The sequence below is a fragment of the Chrysemys picta genome, chromosome 3 (assembly GCF_011386835.1).
Source record: "Chrysemys picta bellii isolate R12L10 chromosome 3, ASM1138683v2, whole genome shotgun sequence".
In the NCBI taxonomy this organism is placed as follows: Eukaryota; Metazoa; Chordata; order Testudines; family Emydidae; genus Chrysemys; species Chrysemys picta.
In genome coordinates, this window is record NC_088793.1 from 143,992,525 (window position 1) to 144,006,226 (window position 13,702).

Below are 13,702 nucleotides of genomic sequence, written 5' to 3' on the forward strand. Positions count from 1 at the left end.
GCGGAGCCCGCAGGGGGCAGGCGAGGGACCGACGGACGCTGCCTCCCGGAGGGGAGCGGGCGGAGCCGCCGCCGCCGCTTGGAGCAGAAGTTTGGCTGGCGCCGCAGAGAGGAAACTTTTCTCCGGGGGCCGGAGGCGGGGGCGGCGGACAGGAGCCGACACTGGGCTGGTTCGGGCCGGACTCTGGGATCCGTGACCTAGCGCGGGGGCTTCTGCACGGCTCCCCCGGGCCGGGCTGCGGCGGCCGGGATGTACCTGGCAGCGGTCTTGGCGGGGAGGAGGCGCCCGGGCGGCGGCGGCTGGCACCTGGGGGCGGGGTGGCTGCTCCTGGTGCTGCTGGGCGAGTCCGGGACCCGGGCGCTCGTCTGCCTCCCCTGCGACGAGTCCAAGTGCGAGGAGCCCAAGAGCTGCCCCGGCAGCATCGTGCTGGGCATCTGCGGCTGCTGTTTCATGTGCGCCCGGCAGCGCAACGAGAGCTGCGGGGGCGTCTACGGGCTGCACGGAGCCTGCGACCGCGGGCTTCGCTGTGTCATCCGCCCCCCGCTCAACGGGGACTCCATCACCGAGTACGAAGTGGGCGTCTGCGAAGGTAACAACAGCGCGGCCCCTTCCCTGCTCCTGTCAGGGCTGCCCTCGCCCCGCCGCCAGGCTCGCCCTGCCCGGTGCCTCCCCGCTTCCCTCTCTGCGAAGTTTTAGCTCCTTTGCCTAGAGCCGAGGGTCGCTGCGGCCCCCTCTCGTTCGCCAGCTAAAGGGCTGGGCAAAGGGGTCCCGCCGCCTTGTGACCGGATTGTTTCCTCCCAACCCGTCCAATGCAGAGTCTGCGTGAGCTGCGGGGGTTTTAAATGCGAATTGTTTTGAGTAGTAACATGTCTATCTGCTAGGTGTCAGGGCGGGCGGGGGGACTTTGTTCTTGACGGAGTTTGCCTGGGATTTTCTGCTCCTCTTCTCTCCCCCCCCCCCTTTAAATCTCCGTGCAGTTCGAAAGGGAGCAACACATGATTATTTCCCAACCCTTCCACTGATCATGGGCAGGTGCCCTCTTTTATATTTATTTGCAGCTCTGGGGAGTTGTTACTTATTCCTTCTCCTGCGTTTGTCTAAACATCAATTGCGATTGTTTAAATTTGAATGAGGATTTCACTAATTATTTTGGTGGGGCAGCGAGACTGAGCTGTTCTCTCCTGGCAGGGTTTGGTATCAGGTAGTAGCCTAGGCTTTCTCTTTCTGTTAGCCTTGTTGCTTTCTTCGACGTTAGGAATGGTTCTGCTCCTGCTAGCCATGCCGTTTCTTACGTGAGACTGTCTGCTTCTCGCAATCGGGAGAGGAAAATTAGACCGGTAGTAATCGTGTTGTGGTAGCAACTAACTTTTTTGCCTTCACGCTGACTTTCGGACAAGGATTTAACTGAATGTTGCTGCTGCTGAGAAAAACCCATGTTTTGAAACGTTGACTTAAGTTTGGTAGTTGTGAAGTAGTTTTGGAATTTATAACAAACTGTTGCAATCTCGAATCCCTTTTCATTCGTAGATAATGTTAACTAATATCAATTCGGTCAACTACTGATGTCCCTGCCAAATTTCTTGATAAGATTTAAAGCGCTTGAAACAACAGCCTGGCAATTTGCCCTCGTGCAATAAACCGAGATCAATAATACACGTGATGCTTATTCCGGATTCCTTCTGTGGAAGGAAATAGAAAGACTGATCGTCTGTGGCAAACTTCTCCTTCCTGTTCCTGTCACTTAACACCCCCCACCCCCATATGATGAAATGCGTCTTTCCTTTTTCCTATAAGGGAAAAATCCGTACGGCAGCAGCTCTTCTCCAACCCCGCCAAGCTCACTTTGCCTGCTTCATATGTGGTGACTATATAGGAAATGCAGGGATATTTTCCCCTGTAGCTTACTTGTTTACCTTTACTTGGCAGGGAGGAGTCCTGGAGTCTGACATTTGTCAGGTTGCTGAGGAAGGGAAAGCTTAAAATGTAAGAGTAAAATACATCGTGTTAAGAGATTTTATTTGGTGGGTTTTTTAAAAACAGACCGGACAATTCTGGAAAGTAAAAGGAGAGGGTGTTCTTGGATTTGGGGCTAGAGGGCAGTAAAGAGTTCGGAAATTCCTTTTAAGGAGGAGGCACTCGTCCAAAAACTGTTTGAAAACAACACAACACAACAAAACCCATTAAAATAAAACTGCCATCCTGACAAAAGTAACAGCCTTCTAAATATGTTCTTTGCTGGTAAATGTATCATTTTAGTATCCAATACTAGTTTTATAACTGATATTATCCACAAGTTAAGTAAACCACAACATTAAAAATATGAGAGAAGTTGGTGTGTCATGGGTATACAGAAACAAATAGTATAACATTCTTCCCTCAGGATTCATTCAGTGGGGTTGCATGGGCATAGCTGAAGTGAAGAAAGCAGAATTGGGTTGAGTATTTTAATGAATTAATAAATATTTCTGAACTATTTTTTCAAGAGGCTTGCTTGATTCATTCTATGTTGCATTGGTCTTTCTTTCCCACATACTTAGAAACAAATTGATTTAAAACAAATATACATATACAGAATATTATAAGTATATAGAAAGTTATCATGATTAAAATATCTTTCAGTTTGGATAATGGTCCCTCTTCTTGCATGTGCTAAGAATAAGCATAGCTTGATCTGGAGAGTGGAATAATGAAAGCCTACAGTAATTAAATGTCTTGACAAGCCAGATCTTTGTGTATCACAATGTGGACTTTTCTGGCAGTTTAGGAACATTTCATTCTTTTTGAAGTGATGCAATATGAACTTTGCATGATTTCAACTAGTAACATCCCATATACTCTCTTAAAAATGGTATGAAGCATCCGTTGGCAAGATTATATTTCAATCAGTGCTCTGTGACTGGAAACTAGTTCCAGTTGTTCCTGTAGCCATCATCGAGATAATTTAGGAACTATTATTCTCAAATGAAAGAAGCAACTGCTTAAACTTACCAAATCTAGAAGATATTACTAGGATAAATGTTGCTTTATGTAAAGTTCTACCTGTGATTGTCCTAAGCTGTGAAACTGTTTGGTATGTAACTGGCCTAGTTTTTTTGTTTGGGGTGGAAGAAATTTTGATGTCTTATCTCTGAACCAATAAAAGGACTTATTTTGAACTAATCAGACAGTTTAGAGATATAACTTGCAGGTAGAAGTATGACAGGGTAGGTTATCGACCTTATTGCTAGCTTTTAACACTATATGTAGTAATCTCTTCGCAGGCTAACAGGATAAATTATTACTGTATGTCATGTCTATTGCAGTGCATGCAGTTCTTCTATAACCGATATGCTTGAATAAAAGTGAAATTGACTAGCTAAGGAAACAATGTATATAACTACAGTGTATGTGAATAGAAATGGATATCTTTTATTTTTTTTTGTCTGTTCCTTTCATTGCAATTTTTACACTGAAATGACCCCTACTGGTTACAACTATAAGTGTAGAAATTTTTTATTTTTGTGGCTTCATAAATGGCTTAGCTGAGACAAAGCTGACCTAGACCCTTTCTGACATAGAAAAACTTTTGCATGTTTTCAGGATCCTACAGTTTTCTTCAGAGACTGATGTTATTTATACCTACTCCAATTACAGCTACTTCAGTTGATGTCATTTTCTCAAAAAAGCAAAATCACTGTGATCTGCACTTTTGGTGGGACAAAGTAGTTCTGTGGTATCTCTTCCAATGGAGGAATTTATATTCAGAACTTGCCTCTAATCCTGAAGTATGCTGCTACCAGTAGCATTGGTACACTAGGAAGTGCATTCTTCTGTATGAATTTGTGCTGAACCAATACATCAGCATGGTGTGAAAATAACCTGTGCTACCTCAAGGTGCCACTTTTTTTGCTGATGTTAATTTAAAAAACAACAAAAATGGTTTGTAGTTTTCACACTTTTTTAGGTTGAGGTTAATGCATGTTAGCTAATGCTATTTTTTCCTAATGAAAGCAAAACCTAGGGGAGAAAATGAGAATTCTGTATTTATTTCAGAAAGGGACAGGGTATCTACATTTAATCTTTGGACAATAATGTCGTATGGAGAGCAATTTCTTGCAGCCTCTGTAATGGTAACATTAGCCTGTTTATGGCCTTTTAGCACATAAAAGGCCATAAACACATACAAGAGATTGTATATCTTGGTGTGTAGTTTTCTTATGTAGTAAGATATCAACATATTAATTTAAAATACTGAGAAATTACTGTTTCTTGAGAGGTTAATTGGACCCAATTCAAATATGAATTTGATCAATCCACTAATAGACTCTGCAGACTAAAAAAGAAAAAAAGGATTACCAGTGAAAAATCTTCCTTTTGATGCCTTAAGATTAACTTGATAACTTAGTGAGAACAATTATTGGAAACATTTTGTAATATGTAAAGGAATGAGCAATTGTCTATTTTGATTAAGCTACTTGTGTATAGCAAATGAGTCTCTAATGTAATTGATGCATTAATTATGTTTTCCATTTAGTGCATTTACTTTGGGGAAACAGACTTCTCATACTCTGATTTTTGTTTAGTATTCGAAATCTATGTAGATTGTTTGTTTGAAAGTGATCTTAGGAAATTTTGGTCAATTCAAACTCAGGTATTCTGCTCAGATTATTATACCATGCTCATCACTGTAGTATCTGAATGCCTTCCATTAAATGATGTGATTAGCACTGTCACGTGTTGTTCACTCTTCTCCCCAGTGGTAGAAATGTGTGCAATGGAGTGTCTGTTCTGGTGGGGGTTTTTACATATACACATGTTATGCATGTATTAGAGAAAGCCAGGTCAAAGAAAGAGTCTGATGCCAGCTACCCCAAATATATGTTTAAGCACTTAATTATCAAGTGGTTTGCTCTCCAGAGATGAACACCTGAAACTCCCACTGACTTAACTGGAAGTTGTGGGTACCCTAGACCTCTAAATATAAGGGTACTCCTTCATTTAGCTGCCTAAATATAAAACTAGGTGCCCAAATTTAAAACACCTGAGCTTTAAAATATGGCCTTTTTCTGATTTCAGAATTGTAAAGCATTTTTTTTAATTTGTAGAACTTGAAAATGTTTGACATAATTTTTCTCCATTTAGCTCCTAATGGAGGTGTATGAACACCACAAAAACTTAATAGTGGCTGGTGGGTAAGAGTTTGGGGTGTGGTGTGTGTGGCCTTTTTAGCATGGTTGATTCCTACTATTCCAAGTGAGAACACATGAGCAGCTTGGGGAAGCTTGAACTGTTGCCATTACTGAACTTATTAGTGGGTGTGCATATTCTGACTCCCTATGGCTGTCAGCCTCTCTTCTTTCATAAGGACTACATTCACTGGCTGGATATTTGGCTAGACTTATCAAATTGTTTTGTTAACCAGAGGTGGTTAGTCCTCCATTCTGTTTAGGGACAGCTCTATGGCAGGAGTCTCTTGCTGTGAATGGAGTTTGGAGTTAGAGATGAGGGAGCTGGACTACTTTTGCTTATCAGTGTTCAGGGCATCTCTCCTTCTCTTCCCCCCCACCCCCTTTGGCTTGTAGATACTTTTTTTTTTTCTTACAGACTTAGAATCTTTTAAACTTTGTCTTAACTCCCACTGTTCTCCTTCCTAGAGAGAGGTTTTGATCACTTTGCAGAAGTGTCTTAAAGTAAATAGGTGGAAACTTACATGGCAGCAGCATACTAAATAAGTACCATATATACTCGTACATAAGCAGAATTTTTTTAGTAATAAAAGGGAAGCATCAGAGAAGGGGGTTGGCTTATGAATGGGTATGGGGGGCGGAGAGGTGGGACACATGTCTTTTTCCCACCCCCTCCCCCAACAGAGGGGGCAAGGAGAGGCAACACAGTCAGCAGAGCCAGAAGGGAAGAGGCGGGGCCAGAGTCTCTCCTCTTCTGGCCACGCTGCTCTCTCCCCAGCTCCGAAGCAGCTGCAGAAACATCCTCCTCTGGCTTGCTCCAAGTAAGGTGGGAGGGGATGGGGAGAGGAGGGACTATAGGGGGAGGGGTCATGGGGAGATCCCAGGTTAGGGGTGGGGTCGTGTGTGTGTGTGGGGGGGTGGTCACAGGGGTTACTGACATGACCCCCAGCTTCTCCCCCCCACAAATTTCCCCACCAGTTGCTGTCCCGGCCCATCAGGGTAAGCCGCTGGCAGGCTGGGACATTTTGTTTACTTAGATTTACTTCCGTGCCTGCAGATGCTCGAGGTAAACAAAGCCTCTCAGCCCGCAAGCGGCTTATGCTCATGGGCCGGGAGCCAAAGTTTGCCGACGCATGAATTATAGGGTTGGCTTATGAATGGGTCATAAAAATTTGCCATTTTTACTTATCCATCTTGGGGTGGGGTGAGGGCTCGGCTTATAAATGAACCGGCTCATGATCGAGTATATACAATAATTTATATATAATCTGTGGATTTGCAATTTCTTTCATGGTTTGTTTTCAGTGATGATAGTATTAACTTGTTACAGTTGCTGAGATGGACTTAAAATAACCAAACTAGTGAAGTCTTACCATATCTTCAAGTCCTTCATAAGAATATGCCCAAGCATACCTTGCCCTTTGGTAGCCAAGGTAGTTTTGCTTAGATAATAAAGGTACTGGAGCAGAAATGACAAATGTTATGTTTTGCTAGACTAAAACAGAGTTCATGTCCATTTTCTCATCTGAAATGAAGGCAGTGTTGCTTCTGGGGACAGCTTTTAGGGTTTTCTTCAGCATTATTAGTGTTAAAATTCCCTCAACATTAAAATTGTATCTAAATAGCTATAAAATGTGCATCTCTTAAAGCTTTAAAGATTCCATTACTCAGCATATGGTGTAGGTGCTGCTTGTAGGAAGAAGAGTCAGTGGAATCATCTTCACAAATGTAAAACTTGTTTCTGTAACTTCTGGTGGGTTTCTCTTGAGCCGAGAGCTATTTTATAGCAAATGTGAATATCCCTGTTTCTCCTCCCTGTTTAATCCTTGCTTGTGGCATTGCTATCTTCCGGTGTCTCTTTGGGCCAAGTGCTGTATAGTTTTCAGATAAAATTGGTTACAAAAGCTTTGCAGTTTTTTAGGAGCCAAAGTCCCACTTTCAAATATGACTTGCCTCTGAAATTCTCTTGGGAAATGGCTATTGAAAATTTTACTCTTGATCTTATGATGTTAGGTAGCTGAGTTCAGAGTATACTCAAAAATGTGCACCCAGATTAGATTAGGTCCCTACTTTTTTTTTTTTTTTTTAAACAGTACTTTGCCCATCTATAGGAATTAGGATTTCAGTACTTTCTTTTGGAGACAAGTCCCTCTAATTACCCATATGTCAGGAAACTTTTTTTTGCTGATATTTAGCCAAAACTTTCTTGCTAAATCTTCTTACTCCTGCCTCGTTTGTCTAAAATTCTCCATTAGTAAGAATCTGTGCAAATAACTCCAGACTAAGCAACTAGCCAAATTTGTTTAGTTATCTCCGTGTTTCACCACATTCAGTAACATTTGTTCTTCTTTAAATCCTCTTCAGCTTGTCCAATGTGGTTGCATTGGTAATTTCTTGGTGTGTGACACTTTGCTTCTGTAGCTGAAATAGCATTTAACTTGCATGGAGCCATATGAAGTTGATATATCTAGCTCATTACTGTAGTCCAAAGACCTCTTACCTAGTTGTACAGCACTGTTAATTTTAACTTTAGGTTGGGTATTCTGTTCTTACCTCCCACCAGCACCACCTTTTTTTTTTTTAGGTTCTTAACTCAAATTTGGACTGAAGAATTTCATTCTTGGTCTCTACCTGAAGCTAAAGAACTTAAGTTTGAACAAAATCAGTTATAAAACTTCTTTGGTTGACTTTTTAAAGTTTTTGTACTTTGAATATTTTCAAACTATTCTCTTTACACAGGGTTAAATGGGGAAAATACCACTACTCAATCTCCTAAATTCTGCCCCTTGAGGTGCCATGGATCACTACTCACACTAGCTTGTGAAAATTGTGTGACTAGCCCTCTTCTTTCTTGGGTATGTTGATCAGCTATGAAATAACTAATTTCAACACTTAATGTTAGTCTACTCTACAAAGCGCCCTAATGGAGATGCAGGTTATGCTGGCAAAAGGAGTTATTTTGCTAGTGTAGTTAACCCATCTCCCCGAATGACACAAGCTATATCAGCAGGAGCAATCTTTTGGTCATATAAGCTGTCTGTGCATACTTTTTCACTCCTAATTGACACTATGCCAAGGAGGTAATGTATAGTATAAACCTGGCTTTAAGGCTTGTATAAACAGGAAAGTTTTATACTGGTATAAACTAAGGAGTGAATTTAATCCAGTATAATTATACTGGTATAGCTCACTGAGGCTAGGTCTACACTATGGGGGGGTTGACCTAAGATACGCAACTTCAGCTACATGAATAGCGTAGCTGAAGTTGCGTATTTTAGGTCGACTTACCTGGCTGTGAGGACGGCGGCGAGTCGACCGCTGCCGGCCGCCGTCGACTCCGCTTCCGCCTCTTGTCGCGATGGATTTCCAGAGTCGACGGCAAAGCCATCAGGGATCGATTTATCGCATCTTCACTAGACGCGATAAGTCGATCCCCAAAAATCGATTGCTACCCGCTGATTCGGCGGGTAATGAAGACGTGCCCTGAGTGGGCACTCTTATTCCAGAATAAGCCCTTAAATAGTTACTAGGTTTTGAGGTTTTTCACCCATTGAGATGAATAAGAGAAATTTACATCTCCGTCAGAGCTATTGTTTCATGTAGTCAGTCTCCAGCAGACATCACTGGGTAAATTTAAACTTGGGATTGATCTACACCTAAAATGTAGGTCAATTTAGTTATGTTGCTCTGGTGTGGAAAAATTCACAGCCTCTAAGAGATGCAGTTAAGCCAACCTAAGCCCCAGTATAGGCAGCACTAGGTTGGTAGCTAGGCCGATAGAAGAATTCTTCTATCACCTTTCAGAGAGGTGGATTTACTACAGCAGCAGCGGAACTCCTTCTGTCACTGTAGTTCAAGTGTGTGCTGCTTTAGTGTTTCTAGTGTAGACATACCCCATAGTTCACAAATTTGAATGTTATTCATGACCATAGGGGCTAGAGTTTTAAGTTTTACTTAAAAGAGGAAAAAGAGGGGAGGGGGAGGAGGGAGAAACACAAAGCAGCTTTCAAGAAGAGTACTGGCTCATCAAGCCTCTGAGATTCCCCTAAAACTTGACCTCCTTCTGAAATGTTAAGCTTGGGATGTGGCAAGCTCAAATATAGAGATAGTGGCTCTTCTTTTTATTTATACATTCCACAGTGTATATCTCTAACTTAATTTTATCCATCAAGTTTAGCAGGCCTTTCTGCTAGATCACTCATCCCTAGAACAGGTGAAATATCCTTAACTTTGCCCACCTTATCAAATTAGCAGAAAAGCTCATAAACCTGCTATTTCTCATTGATAGTCTATCAGATTCCTTCAGAAGGTATGTTCAAAAAGTGGGGTCATCCAGGCATAGGTTTATTAACCACATAGGATAATGTGAAATGTTCTATCTTTCTTAATAGAATAGAGAAGTCAGCAAAGCTGACATCCACCTTCCTGTTAGTCTGGGGTTGGGTTGACACAAACAAACCTTCTGATGACTTAATTTGACCTCTTGGCCTACAGTCTGCACACTACTTAGTGAATTTGTCTAGGACGTGTTTTGTGTGGATTGTCTAAGATGTATTTTGTTTTTTATTTTAATTTTATTTAATTTTTAATTTTACACCCTTTTGAAGGCATACATTTTTACTGTTAAACTCCAAAGGTGATATAAATAACAAAGCCCTATAGCTGGTATCCTTTGTGAATGAGCACAGAAGGGAAGGCATTACATACTTGCACAGTATGACAGACCCATATCTTCTACAAGCAATGATAGTTCATTAGCTTGTTCTACCTGCACATCGCTCTGCATAATGAATGGTCTTCTTCAAGACAAGTTCCCAAGGGGCATTAAGTGGGCGGAAGAAGGAGGTTTCAATGGAAAAAGTACTTTTTTTTTTTTTTTTTTTAAAGTGAGAGTTTGCCCCAGGCAGTAAAGAAGCCATGTACAGTAAAACCTCAGTTATGAACACCTCTGGAATGGAGGTTGTTTGTAACTGAAATGTTTATAATTCTGAGCAAAACGTTATGGTGGTTCTTTCAAAAGTTTACAGTGGAACATTGATTTACTACAGCTTTGATACTTTACTATGCAGAAGAAAAATGCTGCTTTCCCCTTTTTTAGTAGTTTAATACAGTACTGTACTGTTTCCTTTTTATTTATTTTCCTCTGCTGCTGCCTGATTGTGTACTTCTGGTTCCAAATGAGGTGTGTGGTTGGCTGTCAATTCGTAGCTCTGGTGTTTGTAACTTTGAGGTTCTACTGTAGATGACTTCATTCATTGAAGAATACTTACTCTTTCCACAAGGAGGAACTGTTGTATGACCCTTCTGAAAGGTTTGGGCCCAAAGCGGCTTTCAGTATAGAGCGTGCATATTCTTCCCCTACCTTGCCATGCAAACCTATAGTTTCTGTGTTTTTTTTGTTTAAAAAAAAAACAAAAAACAATAAACCACACTGTTACCCAGTACAAAGTAAATCCTTTCCTATTCTTTGAAGACTTCATTTGAGTATTTCAACATACTCCATATCGCTCTCATAGAACAACTTGATAGTACTTAATCAATTTGCAACAATAATTCAGGGATGAAAATTGCCTGAAGATCCAGAATGTGAACTTTATTTACAGTATTGAATATTCTGTTTTCTTGAGCAGTAAATCTGTGATGCTGTGACCTTCTCCTCTTGCTATTCTTAGGCAAAATACTAGAGACAGCAACATTTTTGGTGACAAAACTGGCAGGAAGCATGTAGGAGACTGCTAAAGTAGATCGCCTTTCATTTCACTGCAAACTTAATATGGGTTAGGCTTTTGTATGTGGGTGTTTTTGTGCTTGTGTCATGTGTAATGTACTGTTGAGAACCGTAATAGACTAGTTGGATTTTCAGAAAAGTTAACAGTAAGAGGCATTTCTTTTGTTAGAAAGACTTGTTAACAACTTTTAAGATAACTAGAGTGTTCTGAATCCAAATATGGTTGTTACCAAGCCTGTGTATGTATGTATATGTGTGTGTGTGTGTATGTATATAATGTATTTTTATTTGCAAGTTTGAAGGTCTAAACTTGGAAATTCAACTTGGTAACAACCATTTTTGAATTCAGCAGATTCAGGGTGGATTTGATTTAAATCAAATTGATTTAATCCATAATTTAATCACTAGTCAAGAAGACTGAATTCAATCATGGATTTCTACGTAAAAGTGCATTCTTGTTGGTTGTTATAACCTTAATACATATTCTTCACAACTCAGAGATAGATGAAACATATACTGGGCCTCTTTTACGGCCTGCTGCATTATAAGTTTTCCCTTCTAGTGAGAGAATGGTATGGTAGATCTCAAGTCAATGAAAGCTACACTCAAAGACTTGAAGACTTCTGGAATATGCTGCTCAAATACTTTTACTTTTGTTTCTACTGCCTGTCCCTCCCTTCTCACATTTATCTCCAGACTTCTTCTCCTTGTCCAGATCTATTCCGCTCCCAACAATCTTCTATTCATTGAACTCTTTGAAACTTTGCACTTTTAGAGAGAGGTAAGGGATTGATTCTGTGTACACAAATTTGCAGAGGGACAATAGGGTTGAGGTCTGTCATTTCTCACTTCTGTATATTAATTTATTTATTTAAAAAGATTTGTTGCTGTTAACAAGCATTATCTCTGGAGACACAAATCCACAGTTTGAGAACTGCAAAACTAAGCATCTCCGGTGGTATCTTCTAGACTGAGCACTGAGTCCCATTGGGTAGATAGAAAGATTAACCTAAATTTATACAGAAGCCCCTGGAACCCCATAAGATTGGGTCCCTAATCCATGAACTATTGGAACTCCATTTACAAAAGGTTTCTTAAACATTACGTGAATATAATTGTCTCATACTATAGAATTAGAATTTATAATCCCTATTCCATGATGAGATGTCTTTGAACTATAATGTATCTTAATTAAAACTATCTTTAGATAGGTTTTTCCTCAAAAAGCATTTTATCATAAAACTTTATTTAAATAAAAAAATAATTGATTTTTATCCAACCTGAGCAGGTTCAAATTATGTTTAGAAAAAGTTACCACCAATTTGTAACACAAAATTGCTCTAGACCTCTTGGAGGATTGATTCTGAGATTTCTTTCTAAGTGGATTTAGAGTTTGAGCCTGGCTTGGAAAACTGCTGGAAAGGCTCCACTCCCTCCTTACAGTTTCATCTCCCCACACATCAATTTTCCTGGAGTTGGAATAATTTTTCTTGCTTATTAGGACAGTTGAAATTCCACTCAATGTGCATTTCATGCTCCCCTCTAGTACGAGTGAGGGATCTTAGTTGCATAATGGAACACTGGACAAGGTTCTCTTATTTGGACTGTCCAATGAAGGACTGGCATAATGTAGTGCTGCCAACCCCACATATTCAAAAATAAATTGGTTTAAATCAGGAGCTGTAACCAAAAAAATAATTTTGGGCTCTTAATCTTTGAGAGCTCAAAAGCCATAGTCAGGTCACATTTCCAAGCTTTTCTCTGAAACCATGAGGATTAGAGACTTTATTTAAAAAGATAAGCAAGTAGAGATTATCACATAAAGCCACAACTCCTGGAGTCATTAAGAAATAACAAAAATATGGAGACCTCCCAATAAAATCATGAATTGCAATACTATATAAGGGCTAATAGGCTTGGCTTTGCATAGATCTGTCAGATGCTTGAGGACAGTGCTAGGGTTGACTTCAGTGGGGAGTCGAGCTGGAGTGGAAGGGTTTAAGGCAGCACTCTTAGGAGAGGAAGCCATGGCCCCTCGATCCTGCTGGGCATGCTCCAGCTGCAGTATAAAAGGGAGCAACCTACCTCAGTCTGGGCTGACTGCTGAGGAGGAAGGACTTACCTCACTGGCTCCACCCGAGAAGCAGGCAGTCTCCTGGACCGCTGGAGCAGGAGATGCCGAGGCCTAGGCAAGTGCCCAGTACCTGCGGAACCCCTAGGGAGATTGCAGTTGCCACCCGAGGAGCCCAAAGACTCTGAAGACATCCCAACTTCAACGGCAGGAGTCATGGTCGGAAGTAGCCCAGGGAGGGACTAGCCAGGGTCCCTGCAGCAGTTGGCGTTTTGTGAGCAGATTCCCTGCTGACTTGTTGGCGAACCCATTTGCCACTACCAGGGCCCTGGTTTGGGATCTAGTGGAGCAGGGAGGGCCTGGGTCCCCCTATCCCAGCCGCCCCCTTTTGGTGGGCGGCCCACCAAAGACCCTCCTGTTGACTCTGGCTATCGGGCCGTGCTTCTCTGCAGCAGAGGGAAATCCTATTGACTCTGGCCATTAGGCTGGACTTCCCTGCAGACAAGGGGAATCCTATTGATGCCAGCCATTGGGCCACACAGCTCTGAGGCTGAGGGCAGCTGTATTGACTTAACCGCAGGGCTACCATGCCCTTGCCACGCCCCCAGGGTGACGGGTGTACTTGCCCATTGACAAGACCCAACAGAAAGAAGGTCTGTGAGGCACAGTCTGATATATTTGTGAGGTAGGGGCTTCCAGCAGTGAGTCCTTAGCCATGGGTGGGTAGTTGTATGTAGT

General features: G+C 41.6%; 1 protein-coding gene across 7 annotated transcripts in view; it reads left to right on the top strand.

Moving 5' to 3' along the window:
• Positions 1-249: 249 nt before the first annotated feature.
• The window catches only part of CRIM1 (cysteine rich transmembrane BMP regulator 1), a 317,691-nt gene continuing 304,238 nt past the window's right edge, over positions 250-13,702 (top strand). For all 7 annotated transcript variants that reach the window (XM_005296243.4, XM_005296244.5, XM_005296246.4 and 4 more), the window contains exon 1: positions 250-589. In XM_005296243.4, coding sequence (XP_005296300.2) covers positions 250-589 — 340 coding nt within the window. The remainder of the gene's footprint in view (positions 590-13,702) is intronic.